Here is a 27,169-nt window from a genome sequence, read left to right on the forward strand (position 1 = left end):
CATCAAGTTTTTGGCGCCGTTGCCGGGGATTAGCAAAGTTGATAATCCCCCGTTGTTTCTTTTTGTTTATTTTCGTGTCTTTTGTTTTTAGTTTCTGGCTTTGTTTTGTTTTCTTATTTTTAAGTACTAGTTTATGACTCGAAGTTCTCAACCTGTTCATGAGCACATCTTTGACTTTGACGATGATTTTGAGCAAACTTTGAGAAGGAAAATGAATCAGCAAGCATCTAATCCACCTATCCCTGAACTCGAGCTTGAAGAAGAAGTAGTAGAAGAGGAAGAAGAGCCCACGGCTCAAGAATTAGAGGAAGCACAAGTCATGGCAGCGGACAATCGAACAATCAAGGAACTCTCAGCTTCAGGATTGGATAATGTCGCACCCCTATGCATTCAATATCCCATGGCAGCTCAAGGCAAGACCGAAGAGTTCGAGTTGAAGTCCAGTTTGCTCCATCACATTCCGAAGTACCATGGGTTATCCATGGAGGATCCAAACAAGCATTTGAAGGAATTCAAAGTGGTTTGTTCAAGTATGACCCCAGTCAACGCCAATGGAAGCATATTGAAGATAAAAGCCTTCACATTCTCACTAATGGACAAGGCTAAGGATTGGTTGTACGAATTGGCATCTGGAACTGTTACTTCTTCGGAAAGCATGAAGAGAGTGTTCTTAGAGAAATTTTTCCCAACTTCAAGAGTCATTCTCTTGAGGAAGAGAATTAGTGGCATCCAACAAAACCAAGGAGAATCGTTTCTAGCCTATTATGAGCGTTTCAAAACGTTAGTTGCTTCCTGTCCACAACACCAAATGAAGGAAGAACTTTTGGTTCAATATTTTTATGAAGGACTTCTTCCTATTGAGAGACAAATGCTTGATGCTTCAGTGGGAGGTGCTTTGGTGGACAAAACCCCAGTTGCTGCAAAGATCATAATTGAAAATTGAGCTTTGAATGCACAACAATACGAATGAGTTGGAGGAAGAAACCCCCCACGGCAGCAACCCCAAGTGAATGAGGTGAGTGCAATTTTTGAAATTCAATCTCAATTAGCTAACCTCACTGTTCTTGTGTGACAGGTTATGGATTGATCCAAAATGCAAGGTGCATCCATATGTGGAATGTGTTCTATGCAAAGACATCTCAATGACCAATGCCTTCAATTGATTGAGAATGGAGGATGGGAAACTGCCCATGTCGTGGGCTATCAAGGCCATAATCAGCCACGAAATAACCTGTACTCCAACACTTACAATCCGGGCTAGAGAGATCATCCAAACTTGAAATGGAGGGAACCTCAAGAACCTCAACAACAAGGAGGATTTCGACAGCCACCTCCTAGGATATTCCAAAGGCCATTCATAAAATTTAACATCAACAACAATCTGCCCAATCAAACTCAGGTTCGTCATTGGATAATGACAAAGTTCTTCAATTACTAACTTCATTAATCCACAGATTACAAAATCAAGCCAAAGAAATTGGTAAATTAAATAAGCAAATGGGGCAAATGGCACAATTCATGGGACATTTTCAAGAGCAAGGCAAACTGTCTAGTTCAACAGTTATCAATCCGAATGGAGGATTCAAAACCACCAAAGCTATCACACTGAGAAGTCGAAAAGAGGTAGGAACTGATCCACCACCATCCAAATCAAGTAAAAAAAGGACGAGAAGTTGCAATTCGAAGAGGAGGAACAAGACAATGCCACGACAAGGATTGCACAACCCTTGCCGCAGCCCCCTAAACCCTCCAATTCGGCCAATTTAGGTAAGGATGATTCCAATTCGGTTAGTTCTAACATTATTCACCACATGTGCCTTTTCCTGGTAGGTTAATGCAATCTAAAAATGAAGAGGATGAAAAAAACATTCTAGAGACTTTAAAGAATGTGCAAGTCAATATCCCGCTTCTTGATGTTATAAAGCAAATTCCGAAGTATGCTAAGTTGGAAGAAGTTTTGTACAACAAGGAAACGGATTCGGGAGAAAGAGGTGGTACATGTGAGTGAGAATGTCTCTGCAATGTTGCAAAGAAAGTTGCCACCTAAATGCAAAGATCCAAGTAGTTTCACTATCCCTTGTGTAATTGGTAATACGAGGTTTAAACATGCTATACTAGATTTAGGTGCATCAATTAATGTCATACTATATTCTGTTTATGCATCTATGAATTTAAGAGAGCTTAAAAATGATGGTGTTATTATTCAATTAGCCAATCGATTTAATGCATACCCGAAAGGAGTTTTGGAAGATGTTTTGGTGCAGGTAGACTACTAGATTTTTCCTGCAGATTTCTATGTGCTTGACATGGAGGATTCAGCCCACTCTCCACCATCGCCAATCTTACTTGGATGACCTTTCATGAAAACAGCTCAAACCAAGATTGATGTGGCCAAATGAGCGTTAACAATGGCATTTGGTGGCGATGTGGTTAACTTTAAAGTTCCTGAATCTATTAAGAATCCTAATGATGTTCGGTCTTATTTTGTCATTGATGTAATTAAAGATGTAGGGCAGGAACATTCAGCACCAATTAAGAAGGATGAATTTTGAACCACCGACGAAGAGGGAATTGGAGTAAAGCATAAGGGACACGCCCCAACCCTCATACCACCAAATCTGGCCAAGAGCACCCTTTGTGCATCTGTTGACAGTGCTGCCACTTCATTGCAGCACATTGGTAAGCCACCTCCTCCAATTCCAATTCATATGTCAACTAATAGGTTGTTGCCTAGTATGGTGCAGGTCCCCAATCGAATCCAAGCTGGTGGGAATAATTACATTATTTTTGGAAGCTCAACGCCACAATCAGGAAGGATTACTATCCCCTTCCATTCATAGAGCCAAATTAGGACCTTTTTTAGGAGCAGGTTGTGGAGGACATACCTCTCCATGCCGTGGGCTCCAATGAAGTCTGAATGGAGGTATTTGTCCGGCTGCAAGACGTTAAAGCAAGCACTTCTTGGGAGGCAACCCATGCATTCAACTAGGGAACGATGGAATTCTCACTCCAATTTGCGTTCCTAAACCCTTCTCTTTACTGCATTCATTTTGTTAGTTGTTCGTTTGTTCGTTTGTTTGCTTATGTGTGAGTCTTTGTTTGAAACATTGAGGACAATGTTTGGTTTAAGTGTAGGGGGTAAACAAATGCTTTTCATTGAATTTTCGTGGGATTTATTCACCTATCACTTCTAATGTTGTTACTCACTGTTTTAAGTGTTTTTAGTGTGTTTTGAAGTGTTTTTGTGTCATATAATAGAAAAAGAAAGAAAAGATCGAAAAAAGTTTTGAAAAATATCAACAACAAAAAAGAGTCTTTTTTGTGTGTTTGTGTCTTAGGATACCTTCCAACACAATGATGAGGATTTGGTTTTTAATTACATGACTATTAAAGAAAGTTACAAACTTGGTGGAAGTTTGATATGCTTTTGGTTTATGCTTGGTTGTAGTTGACGTTTACGAATTCACATGTAATCACAAAGGAAAAAAATTAGTTTTTGTAACATGCTTGAAGGAAGGAACTCAAACTAACGCTACATCCCTGAAAGACTTGAGCCTAAACTTTGTTTGGAGAGTTATTAATATGTGAATTGTTGTTTTCTGAAGTCGTTGCATGATCTCATTATTTCTTTGCCTGGTTACTACTTAGAATGCGTTTTCATCATTATGGTTCCAAATACTAGAACTCATGCCCATTTCATTCAAAGCTTAAAATTGAGTGCATAACATATAACAAGATGAAGTTGTTTAGTAGTTACCACCAAAGCCAAAAAGCCTTCATCCCATGCATTTGTTTTGTAGGTTTAACCCTTTTGAGCCTTCTTTAGCCTATTTTCTTTGTTAGCCACATTATCCCTACCTAGCCTAGAATAGAACTATCCATACCCTTGTTCTTGAAGTATAGTGGAGCATGACTTAGAGGGAATTCCTTTTGAACAACATTATTGCAGAAAACAAGTGTGGGGGAAGGGTTTTCAAAGTGTGTGTTTTGTGTGCCAAAGAAATAAGGCACGAGTTTGAAAAGAAAAAAACAAAGAAAAAGAAAAAGAAGAAAAAAAATTATGAAAAAGAAAAGAAAAAGAAAGGAAAAGAGTTCAAAATAAGTGAGAATGAACTCACAAATGTTGGTTGTTGAAGAAGGGTCCAAAAGTTTGAATTTGACCCTAAGTGTTTTGTGAATCTTCCCTTTGTGTTTAAAGTGGGTTTTTGCATTCAAAAGTGAATTCTAAGTTTCCATTTCATTACTTTGCTTACTATTACTTTAAGAACTTTTGTTTATCCTTACCTTTCTTTGTTAGCCAATTCCCTTAGCCCCGTTACAACCCTTAGACTTCTATCTTGGGTGTTATGTGTTTCAATATGTGAAATTTGAAATTGGTATGAGCATATGGAATCCTTGGTTCTCACTTCTAAGTAGTAGCATTTCATTCATAAGATCATATATACATGCATTAATAATTCCAGAAATTGCCTTCTTTGTTTAAAACATATGTGAGTACTAGTCTACATGTTTACATCAATCTTTTCACATATACCTAGTGTAGGGAGTGTAGTCAGAAAATCTATGTGAAAATAAAGAATATATCCGATGAGGAATTGAGGGAATTCTCTAAGGCATGTTACTTCATTCAAAATGTTGTTTTAATTGATTAAATGCGAGCTAGTAAGTGGTGACTATGATTAAGTATGTGATCAAGGGTAAGGATAACTAAAATCTATGGGAGTGGTGATCTTCGACATGTCATGTTTCATTAGAAATCCCTGAGGCAAATCTTGGAAGGTCGAGGTTATGTTTTGTTTGTTTCGTTTGTTTTGTTTTGCTCGAGGACTAGCAAAAGCTAAGTGTAGGGGAATTTGATAGGAGCATATTTATGCACCTTAGTTAGCTTGTTTTCTTGCATTTATGTTATTAGTTCATAGTTATTTTAGTATTTTAAGCTATTTTCGTGTGTTTGTAGGTCCAATGACTAAAGTAGCAAGAAAGTGCATTTTGGAGCCTTTTGGAGTAGTTTTGGGCTTAGAATGGATAGCACATGCATGTAGCAAGGTGGATGGACGAATTTGAAGACCAAAAGAGGCTAGGATTATGCTGAAATTATGAAGAAATTAATTCAAGAAAAGGAAGTAAAGGATGCAAGCAAGAAAGAAGAAATGATAGCCAAAGTTACCTTATTTTGTCCTAAACTTTCCTAATCCTTCACCACTTAAATTCCAGCTGCAAAGAGGATCCTTAATTATTTTATGACACTTAAATCATGATTCTAGAAGACCAAAACCTGTCCCCTTGCTGCATACCACTTTTCCCTTTCCCTTTCCTTACCTTGCAAGGTAAACTTGTCTCCTTGTTGCATACCATTTTTCCCTTTCCCTTTCCCTTTCCTTGTCGTGCAAGGCAAACTTGTCCCCTTGCTGCATATTCCCTTACCCTTTTCCCTTGGATTCTGATTTTACTTACCCCTTTTCTTGGAGGATATGGAGTCTTAAACCTTCCCAATTTAATTCCCAGCAGTGCCTTTTCCTTCCTCTATAAATAAAGGCCCTTGCCGCATCACCCAAATCAACCATTCACTACCATTCATACTTTCAGCCATTCTTCCATACAATTCATCACTAAACCCTACACCCATACCTTGTGCTGCAGCAAAGAAGAAGAAGGAAGACCTTTGGACGTGCTACCATTCAAGCTTGGATTGCTGGAACGTTTTTATGTGTAATCCATCCTTTGTTTCCAATGTTTAATTTAATTTATCTTTGTTTTGCGAACATGAAGAGCTAAACTCGTTTTAGCTAGGGGGAAATTCAAAGCCATGAATATATTTGCAATATGAATTGATTACTTCCCGTTGTGATTCTATAAATCGTGAATGCAATTTACTTAATTGTTTGATTCAGAACTTATTCTTGTATGTTGATTAAGGGTGCACACTTAGCTTGCATGCATGAATTTGATGCTAGGATATAAGGGAGTTTCACATAATCGTTACGAACTTATATTCATAAGTAGTGAAGGTCGCTGGTCACGATCGTGTTAAGTTAAATTCCTGGCATGAATAGTTACGAATGCCTTGTCAATGCTTATGATTTTCACAAAGCTTAATGATCTTTGCTTGTGTCTCTATTATACAGTTCATGTAGGGAACTTGGGAAGAATAATTTAGTTGTAGATGCGTTGTCCATCCAATTCAATGACTTAAGAAAAATCTGAGGGTTAATTAGTGATGTCACGGTTAATTTGGGGTGTTGAGGTTCATGGTTTATTGAAAGAGTAACTGGAAATCAATTCATGTGCATATGTGTCATGTGTGGAGAAAGACCCTCTAGCTAGCCCATCATCCATTAATTCATCCAATTTCGTCCAAACTTTGTTTAAGTTTACAATCTGCTTGTTTTTACTTTAATTTCATCCAAAACCCAATCCCCATTTACTTGGTCGTGTCTTTTAGTTAGAATCTGTCCAATTTTGTGTCTTTTAGTATTTTGAGTCAAGTTCAAGTTAAAATTCATTCAAAGTAATCCCTAGTGTCTAGTTTGAGTTAGTTTCATTGTTTTGTGATGTTTTGAGTCATTCTAGTTTGTTTTGAGTCTTTAGAGTCTAGTTAAGTATTTTCAGCCTAATTTGGCAATCCCTCCTAATCTCCGGCCTAGAACGATCTCTACTTACATCTTTACTACAATTGTCAACAAGAGGGTTTAATTTGAGTGCTAGTTAATATCACATCAAACCGTGTCATCTTAGTTCCAGCCTGATGTGCCCCACAGATTTCTTCATGTGCTTCGGCCATTACCCTAACTGATTCTTCCTAGCCTAAACATAGCTTTACCCCACAAAACATACTTAGTTGTTTGTCGTCTATTTTACTTACTTGTGGGGAAAGATGGATCTTTCAAATACTGAACAATAAGTGTCATTCAATCTTCTATCTCCATTTCTTCAGTCATCACATCTAAGCTGAATCCTCTTTCAAAGATACAAGGGATATGTCTTTTCTGCACTTCTATATCCCCTTCAAACTTTCTTTCTTGGATCTGTGCTCCAGAAGCCAATTGTGCAATTTCATTGGCAATTACGTTTGACTCTCTGGGGATATGGCTGACTGATATTTCATTGCCCCAATAGCTCAATAGTTGTGTAGATGCCACATAGTAACTTGCCATGCTGATGTGTCTGCACTTATATTCTCCATTTAACTGATTGATCACTAATTTTGAATCACCAAACACCTCAACTTCAGTTGCTCCCAACTCTATTAATATTTCCAGGCCGATTATCAATGCTTCATACTCTGTCCGATTGTTGGTAGTCTCTTGATAATCCAGGAGGAATAAATAACAATGATGCGTTCATGTCGGATCAATGATGACAATCCCAGCTCCAGCAACATTTTGAGTGCAAGAACCATCAAAATATAGTCTTCAAGGAGTGATCTATAGGCTATTTATTCTTTTTATCTCTTGCTGGATCTATTTTTCTCTGCCCGAGAAGGCTATGCTTGGTGGGATCCACACACTGGCTACCTTTAAAGTTCCTGGGATGTTGATAATCCCTTCTTGAGACTCTTGGTGCTCATCCAAGAAGTTTGCAATTGCTTGTCCCTTGATCGCTCTTTGAGGCACATATTGAAAATTGAACTCTGATAGTGCTAGAATTCATTTTCCAACTCTCCTAGTTAGCATTGGTTTTGACAGCATGTACATGATCACATCTGTCTTGGCGATGATGTGGATGTGGCAAGGCAACATTTAATGCCTTAGCTTGCAGGCAGTGAAGTATAGAGCCAAGCATAACCTTTCCACTGGTGTATATCTTCTCTCGACCTCAATAAGGATTCTACTGAGGTAGTATATTGCTTATTTTTTTTTCCCACCTTCATTGTTTTGGCCCAACAAGCTCCCCATTGACTTTTCAGAGGTAGAAATATAAAGCTTTAAAGGCTTCCCCCTTTGAGGTGGCATGAGCATTGGTGGATAAGTCAAGTAAGCCTTTATTCTGTCAAAAGCCTTTTGGTGTGTGGTAGGCTCCACTCAAACTCTTATTTGTCTTTCAATCTTAGCAGAGGAGTTAGCGGCTGAATCTTGCCCGTCAAGTTAGCAATAAATCTCCTCAAGAAGTTGATCTTTCCTAGCAACCTTTGCAATTGTACTTTATTGGTGGGATGAGGTGATTCCATTATTGCCCGAGCTTTGTTTTTGTCAATCTCTACACCTCTTTGATGAACAATGAATCCCAAAATGTTGCTTGACCTTACCACGAAAGCACATTTCTTTGGATTCATTTTTAGCTTATGGATCCTCATTCTTGTGAAAGCTTATATAAGGTCTATCAAGTGTTGTTATTCAATTTTAGAATTCACCACGATGTCATCAATGTATACCTCCACGCTATGACCGATTAAGTCATGAAAAATGGCATCCATCGCTCTTTGATAGGTTACACCAGCATTTTTTAGCCCGAATGGCATGACTAAGTTTTCATATACTCCCACATGATCTGGGCACTTAAAAGTTGTTTTCTGTATATCTTTTTTAGTCATTTTTATCTGATTATAATCAGCATTCCCATCCATGAAATATAGGACTTTGTGTTTGGCAACTACATTTATGGATAAGTCAGCTATGGGCATGGGATATTCATCTTTAGGTGTAGGTCTATTAATGTTTCTATAGTCAACACAACATCAAACTGCTTTAGTTGTAACTTTCAATATGGGTACAATGTTGGCCAACCACTCGACATATTTGGCAGGCCTAATAAATCCAGCATTTACTAGCCTTTCAATTTCTTCTTTGACTTTCTCCTCGATCTCCTTTGACATCATCCATGGTGCTTGCTTTACAGGTTTATATCCCTCTTTAATAGGCATCATGTGTTCTACTAAGGTTGGATCTAAACCTGGCATCTCAGCGTAATGCCAAGAAAAACAATCTTTGAACTCATGCAAAAGGTTGACTATCTTTGCCCGATCCTCCACTTCTAACAGGCCATTAACCTGTATAGGCCTTAGATCTTCCTTAGTCCCTAAATCAATGGTCTCCAAGGGGTCTTATACCTCTAGTGGTGGCTTGTCAAGTTCTATACACAAAAACTCGACTAACTCTGGATTCTCCGGCAAGTTTTCTGGCCCATCCAGGTCATATATAAATTCGACCATTTGTATGGCCGCTTTCAACTCTCTTCCAAAAGACTTTTCTTCACCTCGATTCTGGTTGCTTAAAGTTTATTCCCCTTGTTCGTCGGCCAAGCTTTCCATTTCCTGCTTCTTCTCTCTTCCATACACCAACAGTCTTTTGATTAAGAACCTGACCGCCACTACTTGGTCCTTTCTTCTTTGTTTTGTCATTACTGGTGTTAGGGAGCTAGGACAATATGGGGCTTATCCCATTCTTCCTTGGTGAGGAATAATCCTTGTTCTATAAGCTTTTGGGCCATCACTTTAGTCGGGTGGTCGTTCTTGTCAGCTCCTAAGCATTGGAGAATTCCAACACTGGGATTGTAAAAGTTGGCTTCTGCAACATTAACAGTGGGGAAGAATGGCCGTGACTCGGCCTCCACCATCTCCCAAAATCCTGGTCCCATGGCTCATTCCTCATGGTAAACTGCTACTTGTTGATGTAAGGTAGAAGGCACATAGAGGCTCTGATGAATCTAATCTCATCCTAGTAAAGCTCCATAGGTGGAAGTATTGTCCACCATGAAGAAGGCTAACATGATTTGCTTGGAACCCAAGTCAACCTTCAAGGGCAATATCCCATGAGTTCTAGTGATGGCTTCAGAAAAGCTGGAAACTGTTAGATTTGTGGGGATAAGATCCTCCTTACTTCTACACATCCTCTTCATTTGCTTGTATGGTAACACATTGACCGCACCTCCTCCATCAATCAAAGCTTTCTTGAAAGGTACTTCCTCCAAATAAGTAGTTTCATAAATAGGCTTGAGATGGTTGGCTAGGATCAAACTCGGGCAACTGAAGACCATTCTATATCAGTATACTGTCTTGGGCTCTTTCTTTGTGAGCTCAGGTAAACCTATTATGCCTGACTCCTCTTTTTCTGCCTCTTTAACACTAACATGTGCCATCATACGTTCTGTTGCCAAGTAATCACCCTCAAATATGGCAGGTTGATCATGCTTGGGACAAAACATGGCAGATAAAACATATGTCATGTTTACGTGCAAGTTGCTAGGTTTAGGTAAGTCCTTCTTGCCCCTGATGTGGCCTATAAATTCATCTAACCAGGCATGTGCTTTTTCGGGCAACATCAGCTCGGGCAGCGCCTCCTCTTGAGTTATGCCAAAGTTTGGCATTTGTCCTGGAACTTCGCAAAGAGTATCAATCAACAAAGGTAAAGGTATCCCTCTCTCAGGTGAGATAGTTCCAAAACATATTGGCTTCGGGCTCCATCTTGGTGTTAGCATCATTACCATGTCTTATTGAGCTCTCCTCATGATTCTATACTTTCCTGGATTAGGGTTTTGTGGCATATGATCTCCTTCCCTTTCAGTCTTGTTATTTGCTTTTTCTACCTCATTCTTACTCTTCCACTGAAGTTGATTTCTTCCCCCATGAGGTACTTTCTCAAACTTCACATTCTCAGAGGTTTTGTGCTACCTCTGAACTCTCCTAATCATAGAGGCTCCCATTTCTTTGACAGGTCTCTCATCTTTTCCAACCACATACCATTTCTGCCCAAGTCGAGCAGGATTCTTCTTCATGACTGGATTCACTATCCTGACATCTCCACCAACATAGCTTGGCTAGGGTAGCCTCATATCCACCCATTTTGGTATTTTGGCTTCTCGGTCATCCACCTCTTCAGATGCTTCATAATTTTTGAATACCTCTGGTAAGCCCTTTGATTGAGAATCTCCCCCCAACATCTGGATAACATTTATGGAGGTCTCTTTCTCAGATATCCATAAGATACTTCTGCAGGCTTCTTGTTCTTCTTTCTCTCTTCTTTTGATCAACTCATGATCAATGATAACTCTTGATGCTGGTCCTTCTAACTCACATTCACACTGACACCTGCTGCATAATACCACTCCCTTGACTATGGTTGTTTTGGGCTTCTCGGGCAACTTGATAGCTCATTCTGTTGGCCTGTCAACTTGCCTCATTTCTGCTTTGACTTCCCAGGTAGCATTCATTTTCCCTTTCTCGGCCCACGTTAAGTTGATCATGTTTATTGGGGCTTCTGGGAAGGGATCTATGTCAATCATCATATTGTCTAATGGATTTTCCAATAGCAACTTTCCTTTGACTGTGAGGTCCTATATCCAATCTCTGAATTGGACACAGTTGGCTATGAAGTGATTGAAAGTATAATGCAGTTTGCAATACTTCTTCCCTCTCAAGTCTTCTGGTTTAGGCAGTTTGTAATGTTGTCGGGAAAGATCACTCTTGCCCTAACCAACTCTTCATAGATCACGGAGGCTTTGGTCAAATCAAAAGAGTAACTCTGGTATTTGAGAGGCTTCATAGGGACAAATCCACCATCATTCATCACCACTTTCTGATCTTTGACGGGTTGGGCTAACCCTTTCACTATTAAAGGTTTGAATGGGGTAGTCATCTCCACCGCGCACATGTCTATCCTTTATCTTCTATGGCCATCACTTTCTTCTGGCTCTACTTCTTCAAACTCTACTTGGTGAATGGCAGCTTTACTTTTGTAGAACAAAGGTACCTTAGATGAGTGTTTTACTTACTGTTCTTCGAGCAACAACTTCTCATACTTTGTGGCAGCAATCACCAATTCTTGCAACTCATTAAATTGTACATCATAAAACTTCTTCCTCAAAGGCAGTCTCAAAGCCTTATGAGCAATGGATATGAGTTAGGCATGATTAATAGGGAATTAGCACCTTATTCTCGTCCTTCTAAACCTCATCATGAGGTCCTCTGTAGACTTATGTTCATATATCTTTACCTCTACTAGGTCATTGATAGACATCTCAAGCTTCATCCTATAGAACTACTCATGGAAAGCCATCTCCATTTGCCCCAAGTCAGCAATAAAATTAGGGGGCAAAAGAAAATACCACTAAGATGCTAGACCTACCAACGAGTTCCCAAACAATCTTAACTTATAATTAAGATTGTCTTCAAATGCCACACAATGGTTGGATAATTTGAAAATGTGGTCTCTGGAGGACACACTGCCATCTTCCCCACTGAAAGTGAGGAATGCGGGCATCTTGAAGTTGAGGGGAAAAAGATTCTGGTCATCGATATGCTCAGGGTATGGCTTCCGATAAGTGATTCTGAACAGCAGGTCAGCTTGAGGTTGAGCATTCTGGGCCACCATCTTCCTTAAGTCGACTAGCTCGTCTCTGAGTTGTTGGTTAGTTGTATTATTGTATGGGGTATGTGGGGCTTCCCACTTCGAGCTGCGATCATTGCCCTAGAAAGTCTCTTTCTTTGGTTCAGGCTTTCTCCACTTGGCATCCCCTCCCTTATTGGGTAATGGTGGGGGCCTATAAGGAGGAGGCTTGTCTGCCTTGGTAGCCTCGCCTTTTCCACTAGATTCTCCGATCAACTGGGGCATCCTATACTTCCTTCTTTCTTGCCCGTTATGTGTCACAACCCGTCCCGAGATTTTATTCATCGAGGACGTGAAAAGACGAATTTACCCTTAGCGGGTATTAAGGTACGTGGGTGTGACGTTATTTGGATTAATTTTATAAGTTTGGATTAAATTTGGATTGTATTTTGTGTGGGTAGGGATTAAATTTGGCATGTATGGTTGTGGTTGGACCACACACTCGCTCAAGACCTCCCTCCTTCCCCCGTGCCTTCTCTCTCTCTTCTCCCTCACTACTCTCTCAGTTTCTCACTCTCTCCCTCTCAAATTGTACGGACCTCACCACAAAACCCTGAAACTTCACGGATCGAAGGTGCCAAGGGCACCATTGTGCTCGTGAAGACTCTACGAACTCAAAGACACCATTTTCAGGTAAGGAATCCTTCGTTTTCACGTTGAAAACTCGAGGTCCGAGTTTGGCACTATTCATGAACTTTTTGTTGGTTGATTTTTAGGACAATCCAAGCTCATAGTGAGCTTAGTGAGGTCCTCGGAGTGCTTCGTTGGAAGGATTTGGACGTCGGGATCACGAGGGTTAAGTTTGGCCGGTTTTGCTTGGATTTTTCCGGTGAGATTTAGTTGTTTTTGAAGCTTAAAAGTAGTATATTGTGATTCTACATGTTGAGGGCTTTAAATTGATATATTATACGAAGAAAATGGTTGAGAAACAAAGGAGAACGAAGCATTTGAAAATTCCCCAGTTTTCCGGCCACCGGAAAAACCAGTTCTGCGAACTCGCGAGGAAGAAGGTGCGCGTGGGCGCGCATGGACCCGTGCCTTCCTGGGCGCGTGGGGGCGCGTGCCACAGTAAAAAATTATTTTAAAAATTTTTCGACGTCCGTGACGTCGAGTAGGTCAATGTGGTATATTCATATACCCAAATTGAGCACCGTATGAGAAGTTATTAAGGATTGTTGGTTAGGTGTTTAAATAACGTTTTATAGTTTTCGTATTTAGGTAAAAATGTGAATTGATGATCCGACCGTTGGATCATCACCAAACTTTGATACGTTGTAATACGTAATATTTGAGGATTATAGGAACTTACGGATTGGGAATCCGATTTACGGATCTTCCGGAATTGGAGTTGTAAGTCCATAATATAGAATGTTAACCGTCACTTAGTTTTGTTAATTGACGGAGATCCGACCGTTGGATGGTAATGAAATTTTAGGATGTTATCCTAGAGATATATTGTGGACCTCTGGAAGTTATGGATTTAAAATATGAGTGGCAGATCTTCCGGATCGAACTACGTAGTGACGTATTTTATACAAGTTATATATTCTCTCGATATGAATTCTGAGGTTGGATTTGATTATTGTTTTAGGCACCGATCGTCATGACACCTTAGCGTATTGTGCTAGAGAGTTGTAGGGCGAACTCCAGGTGAGTGGGCAGTTTTGATTTCGTATTTACCTATATACAACTGTTTTTCCCAGAAAATACGTTTATGTGAAATTATGAATCTAATTGCCATGCATGAAACTGTTGAGATATTTAGTTTGATAATTGATATATATATATATATGTGAAATGACGCGGTGGACGCTCAGGTGAGTTTATTTATTTTCAGCTGAGTTATTTATCATGGATTGCATTGAAAGCTCATGACCTGCACCTAGGTGATAGTGCTTATATTGTTATTCACCACACCGCATGCTCGTCTTGGATCCAAGTAGGTGGATGTCGTACAGACCATGTGAGAGTTCCGACATGCTAGTCGTACAGATCACTAGATGTGATTCCGACTAGTGGGTGACCTTAGTTATGCGCGCTGATGATTGATGAGAGAAGCACTAGAGCGTATTTATACACCTATCATTGTACAGACTACTATATGTAGTTCCGAGTGACGTGCAGAGTTGAACCGTACAGGTCACCGAGGTGACTCCGGTTGGATTGGATGTTGATCTTTAGAATCAGCCGTACAGGACCACTTCAGGGTCTCCGGTTGATTTATTTTCACCTGATTTATATTGATGCATCTATATTATGTTTTTGGACACTTGGCATGACATATTTTTTCTGAAAAGTGTTAAAGGATAGTGATTTGAGATATTTGCTTATATATATGTTTATATATACTATTTTCTGGGAAAGTATACAGGTTTTACGGAGAGGGGTTAGAATTATTTTTGGCGAAATGTTTTTGAAAAGCTTTGGTTTTACTGACCCACTCAATTTTGTTTTTTGCCCCTCCAGGTTTAAGTTAGCAGAGCTTTGGTGGCCACGAGGAACCCAATGGCGTTCTGACAGAATTCACAAAAGTAGGACTCACCCTCGGGGGTTTCCATTTAGTAATTGTATTTTAAGAGCTTCCGAACTGTGTAAATGGTTACGTCACTCTCACGTGACGGCCAGCACGCCCTCCTTCGGGACGGGGTGTGTCATTATGCCCCCTACTATCTAGTGAAAATAATGGGGGGTCGGGTAACTCATTGGCTGACCAGCTCCAGATCCTTCCTTGTTTTTTACTTTATCCCATTTTCCTCAAGCAAAGGAAATAAAGGGATAACTGGTTTGTTCTCAAGACTAGCTTTTCTCGTCACTTCCCTGGCATAACCATTTTTTGGAGTAGAGAACTTCAGATCTAATCTTCTTTGCAGACTCCCTATTAAGGAACAGAGTCTGCTTACTTCTTTTCTGGTTTCCAGAGTGATACTCTCCATAGTTTTCAGTACTTGCATCATAGTGGCTTACAAGTCCTCATTGGTTACCTTTCCTCTTGACTTCTCAGATGGGATCGGGCTTCCCATAATAGCTGATCTTTCTGAGATGGGGAAATCTTCTGGCTGATCTGTCATGCTTAATCTTGGTAGGCACAGGGGTGGCCCGTATTCTGTTTTCCATCTGAAAGTTTTCTCCTTCGTTCTTCTTCTTGGCATACAAGACTATGAATGTCCCACCGAGCGTGCCAAAACTATGTTCCGGTAAAGATTTCTCCGGAGATGGCTCATCGACACCTCAGCATAGCTCCCCAAGGGATTGACACTTTGGATGTGTAGTCGAGCTCTTACTTGCTGATGTGCTGCAAGAAGATGACATAGTTAGTTCTTAAATGTGCCTTTGTGGGGCCTTAGGTGCAGGCTTTGAGGCTCGCAATCAAAACTAACTGAGTGCTAGGCATGCCACTGCTATCTCAGTATAGCAGATGTAGAACAAGAGTGTGTTTAGCCGATTACTTGCGCCCCAAGTTACTCGGACTTCTTGTTATCAAAGGATTGTCGTGGATGGGTTAAGTCCACATTAAGTTCGTTTTCTTGCCTTGTGACCAAGGACTTTCAGTTCATAGTCTTGTATGTTTGTATGAAAGGAGTTCGGATCCCCTTTAAGCCATTTAGCCGTTTGCTTGGTTCTTGATTGATTTTAATGATAGCCTATCCATTAAACTAACCAGATCCAGATACAAATATAACTCTTAAAGTAGGACAACAGGTGGACATGACTTGAATACATACTGGGGAATGTATTACGTAATAGATCTACAAATTTAGAAAACAAACAAAGAGCATCGGGCAAGATTTCACCTTGTCTGTCAAGGTTGAACTTCTTGCAGTCACTTCTCTTTGTGATTACAAGGGTTTATGTGCTAAAAAAGGATGGATGGTAAACAAGTTTACACAAGGGAATTGATACTACGCCACTAAGGGAGATAACAGAGCTTTAAACCAGAGAGAAAGATAGCTAGTTGCTAAAAGGATCTGAGATTTGGGCTGATTACGGCTTTTGGATGCAAATCTGGCTTAAGAGCAGAGTTTGTATATTTGTTTGTTTGATTGGTTGAGTGTCCTTGTCTCTGGGGCCTCTTCCTCCTTTTATAGGCCAGTTAGCCCGACTGATGTGACTTTGTTCTTGCCCAAAAGCATTTGAAAGGTAGTGAGTCATCAGCTTTTTATTTATATTGCCTCTGAATGTGCTTTTTGGTTGATTGTGAGTTAGTCTCCATCACTTGTCATTTAAATCATAGGCACATGGTCTATGCATTAATGGGGAGGTGCCAATTTGTCTCTGGACCTGGTGCTGGGCTTCGGGCAAGTCGTCTTCTAATTGGCATCTCTGAGCTTTCTCGCATTTGCAACCCAATGTTCAAATATTAACCCAAACAAAACTCACAAAGTTTTGTTAATGTCGAACTTATAAGCTATTGTATCTAGAAAATCTTACTACAAGCTTGTTAGTTAACATGTAATCTATCAATTAAATCCGTTCCTCAATAATTCTTATCACCTCTAACTAACTCTATATCCAAATTATTATCCAAATCTTCTTGTCCAAGTCAAAAATAGAGGAACAAACACACATACATTAGCACAAGGATTTTGCAGTTACCCATTACTTATCCTCTCACTAACCATGTAGTCAACTTCTATCATCAAAATTAACATTTTGTACTTAAAAAGAGAGAAGAAAATTAAGCTTATACTATTATTAGAGGAAAAAAATAAGAGCAAAAGAATTGAAGTCAAATTAACATTTTTATTTCTTGTTTGTGTGGTTGTTGTCTTTCTCTACAATTTGTTCATGAAGATTTGTTATTGTTTTCATCAGTTTTTCATGAGCGCAATAAAAAAAGGGACAAAAGCAAGTGCAATAAGATATGCCAAATGCCAAAGTATTGCAGAAGAACATCAGCAGTGGTGTGCGTGGCCAAGGGGTTCCCAAGCCAGGGAAGCTCAAACAAACCTAAAGGTTGTTTTATTCACACCCTACATCATGTGTTGACTATACCTCACTTAATACACTCCACACCTACATTTTAAGTTACAATTTATCTTAAAGTACCCCACATATTTTTCAATACTACCCTCACACCCCATACTTATTACCCCACAATGTTGGTTTTAAAAATAAATTGTGTGTTCGTCCACAAACTCATTTTCTTTCTTCCTGGATCTCCAACTAAACATATAATAATTAGAGTTCAATTTAATGTAATCTCTTGCCTGCTATGCATAATTGTACAAAATAGAGTTCTTAAGGGGTTTGAATACCTCCTCGCTCACAACCGGTAAAAAAGGGAAGAACCTTTCGCTTTGGGGGTAGGAAAATCTTGCAAATTTCTTGTTTCTCAATTATCCTACTCTACAAATTTATCACATAATCAGTTTCTCGACCCATTCTAAAAAACATCAAGCATATTGAAATCAAATGGAATTTTTCCCTCAAACAATTTGATTATCAAGATTCTCAAACATGTTAAGTTTAGCCATGGAAACTCTATTTGGGCAATCATAATGGGATTTTATACACATATGTATACATATACATACATACATACATACATACGTGTGTGTGTATATATATATATATTAAAAAAAAAGTTTTTATTACAAATGATCTCTAAAATTGAAAATATTTCAATGTCGTCAATTAAAATAGATGGTACAAATCAATGTCGTCCTTTCTTTTGAGTTCTGTTAAAAAATCTGTTGGTGTGCTGACGTGGCACATTAGGCCTTTACTCCAATATTATAAAGGAAAACTAATGAAAATGACTTTAAAATTTTGAGTTTTAACGATAAGGACAAAATAAAAGGTAAAGTGAATAGTACCAGAATTGACTTTTTAATGTAAAAGTGTGATTTTTCGTTAAAATGAACAGTACTTAACGCTTTTCATTAAAGTTTTCATATTATAATGCCACGTGAATTAGAAAAACAAAAGGGTTAATTTATCCTTTGCATTAATTAAATAGGAAAAAAAAGAGTGAAAAATGAAAGAAAAAAACCGGACTCCATCCTTTCTTCCTGGACGCCGTCTTCAGTCGCGTAGGGCACACAAATTTCAATCTCTCTAGCGTTGCAAAGGGATACTACGCAATTCAAGATGGATTTGAATCATATTTCAGCCAAACCCAACCTACCGCTCTCTCTATTAATTGATACATTGGTTGTCAGTAGTATCAATATTTTGGTTTCTTGAGTTTTCGTTTTTTGGTATGCCAAATATCGATTTAAAGGGGTATGACAGGGGATACTCTGATTTGGGATTTGATTTGCATCAGAAGCTTGATTCAGATTTGGTGCCATTTGCTCTCCCACTCGACTCGGTTTGTGGTTCCAAGATCCAACAAACAGAGATGGAAAGCCATGGCGTCGTATTAGGCCTCAAAATCAGCAATTGCTCAAGCATGGCCTAGCAGCGAAACGGAAAGCCATGGCGTCGTGTTGCAGTATCGATGACAGTATTGAATCATTGACGGCATCGTATTTCAGTTGGCAATATCCAATGTCAGTGTGACCTGGGGTTTTGGATGTTTGCTTTTTTCAAGCGTCCTAAGATCATTCCACATAGTATTAATACTATGATTTAATAGTATTTTTTTTCACTGTGAAAGGTCTTAGGTTCGATCCTCATCAAAAACGAATTTTAACAATATTATTACTAATTTACTGTGAGGCTAAGCCCATCCCTCTCATTAATATTTTTTGTTAAAAAAAAAAAACAAAGGTGTCCCAAGATCATTGACCACACGAAATGTTCTCTCCGGATTGACAACAGTGGAGAAGAATATGATGTTTGGTGGCTCATGTGAAGGCCTACTGCAGACTATTTTTGGTCCATTTATTTGTTGCTTCAATGGCCTTTTGCTTTCGAAAGTGGCTAATTTGTTACCAATATCAAGCCCTTTTGATATAAGGATTAGAGATGTTTCAAATCCTTCCGGAATTTGCCATTGCAGCTTATCCTTTACCACTACCAACGAATTGCAGTGTATGGTTCCAATCGTCAACGATTATTCATCCGTCTTAAAAATTTCTCTAACTATATTTTCATGTCAAATCAGACCCTTCAAAACCTTCAAAAAACCTATATATACCTCTATTTTCTATTCTATTTTGTAGATAAATAATCTCATGCACATTAACTTTTACTGATACAAATTTAACAGTACATAATTTTTTTAGAAAGGCGAAGAATTGCATTCATACAGACCTTTCATCAATCCACCAAATTCACGTAAATAAACGCAGTCTAAATTTAGAGGCCCACTACTAATCACATATATAATGTCCCTCAACTTGTATCTTACCACCTCCACAACACGGGTATGTGTGAGAGTTTTATCACAAAAGACCGCGGTGTAATTAAAGTGGAATCACACAAGAAATCATATTTAGTTTTTCAACCCTCCAATGCAGGATTCTCAAATTCTTCAACAAACACCGATTTGAATCAGCATCATTGATCATTGAGAGAGACAGAGAGAATTACCATAACAAAATAACAAAAACTATCCTTTTTTCATTACCAGTTCATTACCATCATGTTTAACACTAACAATCGGATCGGTCAAATGAGATTGGTCGATCAATAATCTTAAATTGGGTTGGTCGCTCTTTGAAATTTGTACAAGGCAGATTTCCCTATAATAAATACTTTGAAACCAACTGTACTGACTAGTCAAACTAAGCTCTTCACCTTGTGGCACCAAGATCAACACGATCAATGATATGATGTTATGATATGCTTATGAAATGAGGATTCAAACAACTAGTCAGGTTCTCCAGTCAAACAGTTGAAGAAAAACCTAACATGCCAAAGGGTTGGTCTATGAAGGATATGAAACTTAAAGTTTAGACCAAGAACTTAATGCAAAACCATGAATACAATGCAATCCTAATAAGCAGTGATTGGGTATTTGTGCATGAGATGGTTTTATGGTAGGGTTTCGGTTTGGAAGCTTAAGAGGTAGTTCTAGGCTAAATGCACTATTTTTCTTGAAATGTAAATAACCTAGCCATGAGACAAATGAAACCTTTAAACCTCTTTTAATGGAAGAGCTAGATGTTTTAGACAAGAGGAACAAGGAGACACGTGTCACAAGTCAAAGATACATTTTTAGATCAAGGATGAGAAATCCACACACGGGAAAATGTGTCAGTTGGCCTATGTGGGTTGTCTTAATTTGTGTGCCTGAACAACTGGACAACATAAGGAATTTCTAACTAGACAACTACACTAAACAAAATGAACTAGAAAAAAAAAAAAAAAAAAAAAAAAAAAAAAAAGCTTCATATGCATGTGCAAATGTATGAACCAAACCTTAGTGAAGATGACTGGTGCTTTTACAAATTCAATTCTAATGGTAATCCCAAATCAGCATTGTACACTAACTCTAAAGTATGAGCATGTGTGGTAACATTTACAATTTTTTACAAGGAAAACCAAACATTAAACCTAATACCTAACACTTTTCTTTCTCTCTCTATCTATGACTCTATGTTTGCCCGTATACATTAAACCTAATACCTAACACTTTTCTTTCTCTCTCTACCTATGACTCTATGTCTGCCCGTATACCTATATAGAAATAGTAATATAAAGTGTAGCCATTGCATTCTCATCTTAGCAGTCATTGTCCCCATGCATGAAAGCCAAGTCTTTGTTTTAATAACTTATATTTCTTCCTCACAAGGGTAAACACAATTTTAATTGAAAAACATTAAGCATTATGCATAAAGTGAACAGAGCCCCAGCAAACAAGTGCATAAAATAAATTACAATACACGAAACATCTACGAAGAATCTTTCTTCAAAAATGAAGTCTCGAAATTTATTAATTGGAAACAAGCACATTATCTACTTTTCAGGCCGTCAAAGGATCAATAGCAAGCAATTCACCGCAGGTTATCATACATAATGGCTTCGACAAATGCATCTTATGAGTTGAGAGGAGTTGAGAAACTTGTTTCATTGTAGGGCGAGAGTGCGGACTGGGATTCAAGCATGAAAACACAATCTTCACAATAGAGAGTACTTCTCCTGCTTCTTGATGTGTTGGAGGCAAAATGCGTTGGTCCAAAACATCCACAATTGACATTTGATGGGGTGGTAATGTAGATGCTGATGATGACGTGGATGAAGAAGGCACCAATGAGAAAGACGAGAAAAAATCTCCGGGATGCCTTCCCATGATTGTTTCCAATGCAACCACTCCAAAGCTATAAACATCGCACTTTTCGTTCACTTTCATGGTATATGCAAGTTCTGAACAAAATAAGATTATAGCAATATTGGAAGTATTAGTTTGTATATAAAAATTTGAACAAAATTGGACAACTAATTTACAATTAACTTTAACAAAAGGAAATGAGAGCTGGCAAAATGGACCGAGACAAACGACCCAATTTGCTCTCAAAATTTCAACTAATGGGCAAAAGACTTAAAAAGGGTCAGTTTCATATTTTTGTAAATTTATGTAAGGGATACTGAGTGGTCTGCGATCTGTCTCTCTTAATCCGCCGACTCACTGCCCTATTCTCTCAGTCCGCACTCTCACGATCTCACTCTGCCACTCCGCCACTCTATCCTTTGCTCTCTCGCGATCTCTCACTCCGCCATTCGGCCCTCCGTCCTATCACGGTCTCTCACTCTCTCTCTCTCTCTCTGTCTCTCTCTCTCTAATTTCATAACAATATGAAACATCACGAGCCCTCTCTGCATTGAATTAATGGCAGTTACCTAGAGGTGATTTTACTTTGTCTTTTTTGTTGGGTTAGTGGATTATTAGCTTAATTTGGGTAGTCAAGGTTTCGTTTTGGCTCAATTTCGATTTTCAACTATAATTGAATTTTGGGTTTTAGGGATTTCTTCTTAGTGATCGTCTTCATATTCGATCGGTGATTTTTTCTTCAAAATTCGGGAATTTTACATTTCATATATATATAACATACACTAAATCTTCCTTAGCTCGTATTGGATATTGACATATTGTAGATTGTGCTTGAACTAGTAATTTTGCTGAATGATTTTATTAACTCATCTTGTAGTGTGGAGGGCATGTTAAGACCGAGTTTATTCGATAAACTTTTTGACACATGGGCTCTCTTCGATATGTGATTGCTTCTCCTTGTTGATGATAGCCTCTAATTGAAAACAATGCGAGACAGTTTTTTTCCTTGAGAAACTGCTGTTTGAATTTCTTAGATCATAGTTATTTTACATCACAATAATCTTTGCTAGTCTTATATTTTGGGTTTTTTACTTTTCATTGCAGGATTTCGATAAAAGTTACAAAAAGGGCTCAATTTTAATTATAAAAACTGAATTAAATTCTTGAGGGAAAACAAGAGTTAGATATTCTTTCTTGGTGGAAAATGGAACAATTTCATTATCCTGTCCTTTCTCGTTTGGCTTTTGATGTATTAGCAATTCATGTTTCTACTGTCACCTTAGAATTAGTATTTAGTATTGGTGGTAGAGTGATCGATCAATATTGTAGTTGTTTATTGCCTTAAACCGTTCAAGCGTTGTTATGTACTAGAGATTGGCTTTTTGGCAAAAGAGATAAATCTTATGTGGTATTTGTATTCTCACTACAGTTCCATGTTTACTGCATGTTGTTTTAATTAGTTAGTTTTTAGTAGTTCATTAACATCTCGATTGGTATTACTTAGTAAATTAGATGCTTACTATAGTTTGCATGTTTATAATTGCTTTTTTTTCCAATTTATTTTTATGTTTTAGCTTTAAGGAAAGAGAGCGCTGACTTGGAAAAGCTTACAATGAACCCAAGTATTGCCTATACTTAAATATGAATGTTCTCTTCAAAATCAAACCATGTAACGTGGTATGTTTAATCCGTCCTAACGTTGAAAAGAAATAAATTTGGCCAAAACATTAATCATAAACAGCACTCAATTAATAAGGTTAAAAGGAAGAAAACATTTTACCTGGTGCGACATACCCATATGTGCCTGCAACGGCAGTCCAAGTAGTTGAGTCTGGATTCAAAAACATAGCAATGCCAAAGTCTGAAACAAAGGCCTCATATTCAGAATCCAACAAAATGTTCTTGCTTGATATGTCTTGGTGCACAATTGGTGGCACACAATCGTGGTGCATGTATGCCAAGGCATGAGCTACACCTTTAACAATATTCACCCTTTTTCTCCACCCTATTTCTTTAGCTTCTTCATCTTTACTCAAATTTGCAGCCAAGCTACCTCTTTCAACAAACTTGTACACCAAGAACGAGTGTTGATGGTGTGAACAGAAACCATAAAGCTTCACGATATTTCGGTGTCTTATCTCTGAAAGTGCCCTTATTTCGTTCAAGAATGCCATCTCCAAATTCTTCTCGCCATCCCACAATTGATGTAATTTTTTCACAGCCACTATGTTGTCACTTGACAAATTTGCTCTGTAGACGCTTCCTTGTCCTCCGCTCCCGATGCAATATGTGGAATCAAAATTTTCTGTCACCCTTATGATTTCCTCATACATTGACTTTCCATCAAAATTTAAAACTGAAAACGATATTTCTTCATGCAAGTGTTTTTCTGCTTTATCTGGATGCTTCTCCTTTCTTTCCACTACAAATTTAATTGTAAAGAAAGCAGAAAGAAGTAAAATTGCTGCTATAAAGGAGAATGTGATTCCAAATACCCATTTGCAATCCTTTCTTGGGCCATGTGTGCAAGGTTGCAAACCTTCGACGTTGCCGCACAATCCTTTATTCCCTTGTAAGTACAGAGCTTGTCGAAATGCACTGTTGTTGGGAATGGGGCCTTCCAATTCATTGTAAGATACATCCACGTACGACAAGCCGTGCATGCCTTCAAAGCTTGGTGGTATGAAACCCGAAAGATTGTTGTGAGAAAGATTGAGTGTCTCCAAACTCTCCATATTGTTGATTTCTGGCGGTATGCTACCTTTAAGTGAGTTGCAACTCAAATCAAGTTCGTTCAACATAACTAACTTTTCCAACTTCAATGGAATTCCATGGGAAAAATGATTGTTGCTCAAATTCAGATGGTACAGTTTGAGAAAGTTGCCTAAAGTGCTTGCAATTGACCCATTGAATTTGTTTGATGACAAGTCAAGGTATTCAAGATCAACTAGTAATCCAAATTCTGAAGGTATACAACCTGAAAGTTGATTTCCATTTAGCATCAACTTCTGCAAAGAAGTCATTCTCCCGAATCCCTTTGGAATGGCCCCAACTAAGTGATTTGAAGAAAGGTCAAGTCTATGGATTTTATGAGCATTGACAATCTCAGGAGGTATGCTACCAATAAGGTTGTTTCCCACAATTAGTAAGGTTTCTAATTGTGCACATTGTCCCCATTTTTGTGAGATTTCACCATAAAACTTATTGTGGCTCATATCTATGAAATCAAGATTTGGATAAACACCAAAGTTTTTTGATATATTGCCTGTGAATTGGTTCCCTTCAAGACGAACTCTAACTAAGCTCTTGCATGTTTTCAAGCTTTTGGGGATTGGACCTGTCAAATGGTTATTGCCCACTGAAAGGTTTTGGAGTTGTCCACTACAGCAAATATTTTGGGGCAAATAACCTATTAATTGGTTATTATGCAATTGCAATTTAGTCAACTTCTTCAAATTCTTTATCTCTGAGGGGATGGAGCCAGAAAGTTGGTTATCTGTTAGGTGTAAGATTTTCAAGTTGACTAGATTACCTATTGAAGCGGGAATTGAATCACTGAGCTGATTATAAGACAATTGTAGGTTCACAAGAGATTTTAATTTCCCTAACTCATTAGGAATTGTGCTAGAAAGATTATTATTATTGAGATAAAGAGTGGCGAGGTTTGTGAAATCACCAAGAGATGTTGGGATTGAACCGTTGAGTTGGTTATAAGACAATTCTAGGTCCACAAGAAATTTCAATTTCCCCATCTCTTTTGGAATTGTGCCAGAAAGATTATTATTATTGAGATAGAGAGTGGTAAGGTTTGTGAGATCACCGAGGAATGTTGGGATTGAACCGTTGAGCTGGTTATAAGATAATCCTAGGTGCACAAGAGATTTCAATTTCCCTATCTCTTTTGGAATTGTGCCAGAAAGATTATTACGATGGAGATAGAGAATGGTAAGGTTTGTGAGATCACAGAGGGATTTTGGGATTAAACCATTGAGGTAATTCCCAAACAAATCTAGCTTCAAAAGAGATTTCAATTTCCCTATCTCTTTAGGAATTGTGCCAGTAAGATTATTACTATAGAGATAGAGAGTGGTAAGGATTGTGAGCTGGCCTAGGGATGTTGGGATTGAACCGTTGAGCTGGTTATATGACAATTCTAGGTCCACAAGAAATTTCAATTTCCCCATCTCTTTTGGAATTGTGCCAGAAAGATTATTATTATTGAGATAGAGAGTGGTAAGGTTTGTGAGATCACCTAGGGATGTTGGGATTAAACAGCTGAGCTGGTTAAAAGACAATCTTAGGTCCAAAAGAGATTTCAATTTCCCTATCTCTTTAGGAATTGTGCCAGAAAGATTATTACTATAGAGATAAAGAGTGGTAAGGTTTGTGAGCTGACCTAGGGATGTTGGGATTGAATCGCTGAGCTGATTCTCTGACAATTCTAGGTCCATAAGAGATTTCAATTTCCCTATCTCTTTAGGAATTGTGCTAGAAAGATTATTATTATTGAGATAGAGAGTGGTAAGGTTTGTGAGATCACCTAGGGATGTTGGGATTGAACAGCTGAGCTGGTTAAAAGACAATCTTAGGTCCACAAGAGATTTCAATTTCCCTATCTCTTTTGGAATTGTGCTAGAAAGATTATTTCGGTAGAGATAGAGAAATTTAATGTTTGTGAGATCACCGAAAGATGTTGGGATTGAACCACTGAGCCAATTGTTAGAAAGATCAAGTGAGATGAGTTTGGAGAGGGAATTGATCTGAGCGGGAATGGCATCAAAGAGATTATTGTAGCTGAGATTGAGGTATTGAAGATTGGGAAAAGACAAGAATGAAAACTCATGTAGCGTACCTTGTATACCGGAATTGGTAAGGTTTATCACACTAACACTTCCAACAGCATTGCATGAAATACCAGTCCAGAAACATGGGGCTGCTTTTGTATGAGCGGGTAGGTAAGTCCACGAGGTGAGATTTTGCAGGCGGGTATGGTTTTGAAAGGTGGCTTTCCATATGAGAAGTGCTTCTGCTTCAGTAGTAGAAGTAGCATAAGCAAAAGCACAAAAACTTGGCGGTGAAAGAAGTTGTACGAATAAGACAAGGCAATAAGCCAAAGGGCATAGTTTATGAAAATCTAAAGATGTCATGGCCACTAGTGTTTAATTTCGTGTACGTATTAGAATCTACTCCCAGGGCTTATTTATAATGGCATTCATGAGCTATTGTAATTAAGTCAATTCAACCTGCATCAAAAAAGGGGATGGGAGAGTAGAAAGATACAGGCCTTGCAAAATGTTTTGTAAGTACAAGATAAGTCAAAGTCTTTGTCCCAAATGTGTGTAATTGTTTTATGGGGCCCACCCCACTCCTTTTACCGGTTGTTTCCAATAATAAACAATGTACTTAGTCCCAAATGTGTGTAATTGTCAATATTTCTTCTCAAATATCACCATCTCAGCCCTGCCCTCTCGTTCACATCTCATTTATTTCTATTTTTTTTTTTTCTCATTAAAGTTATTCCGTTTGGTGTCATAAGTTAAAACTTATATCAAATAAAAGCAGCGTTACTTGGTGATGAAACAAGTTGTACGTACAAGACAAGGCAATAAGCCAGAAGGCATACTTTATGAAAAGCTAAGGATGTCATGGCCATTGTTTAGTTTAACTTCGTGTACATATTATAATCTCA

The 27,169-nt window shown here is 38.4% G+C and overlaps 1 protein-coding gene across 1 annotated transcript; it reads right to left on the reverse strand.

The window, feature by feature from the left end:
• Nucleotides 1-21,001: 21,001 nt before the first annotated feature.
• LOC103404898 (probable leucine-rich repeat receptor-like protein kinase At1g35710) lies at nucleotides 21,002-26,635 on the reverse strand. The gene is made up of 2 exons (XM_029107150.2): nucleotides 23,261-26,635; nucleotides 21,002-21,575 (listed from the first exon to the last, which is right to left on the reverse strand). Exons 1-2 carry the CDS (start codon nucleotides 26,625-26,627, stop codon nucleotides 21,175-21,177), a joined length of 3,768 nt encoding a protein of 1,255 aa, XP_028962983.1. The 5' UTR covers nucleotides 26,628-26,635; the 3' UTR covers nucleotides 21,002-21,174.
• Between the last annotated feature and the right edge of the window lie 534 nt (nucleotides 26,636-27,169).

Source organism: Malus domestica, chromosome 08 (genome assembly GCF_042453785.1).
Source record: "Malus domestica chromosome 08, GDT2T_hap1".
Taxonomy (NCBI): Eukaryota; Viridiplantae; Streptophyta; class Magnoliopsida; order Rosales; family Rosaceae; genus Malus; species Malus domestica.

Coding starts and splice junctions, on each gene's coding strand:
- LOC103404898 (XM_029107150.2), bottom strand. CDS start 26,627: ATGACATCTTTAGATTTTCATAAACTATGCCCTTTGGCTTATTGCCTT. Junction 21,576..23,260: donor ATATGGGTATGTCGCACCAG/GTAAAATGTTTT, acceptor TATTTTGTTCAG/AACTTGCATATACCATGAAA.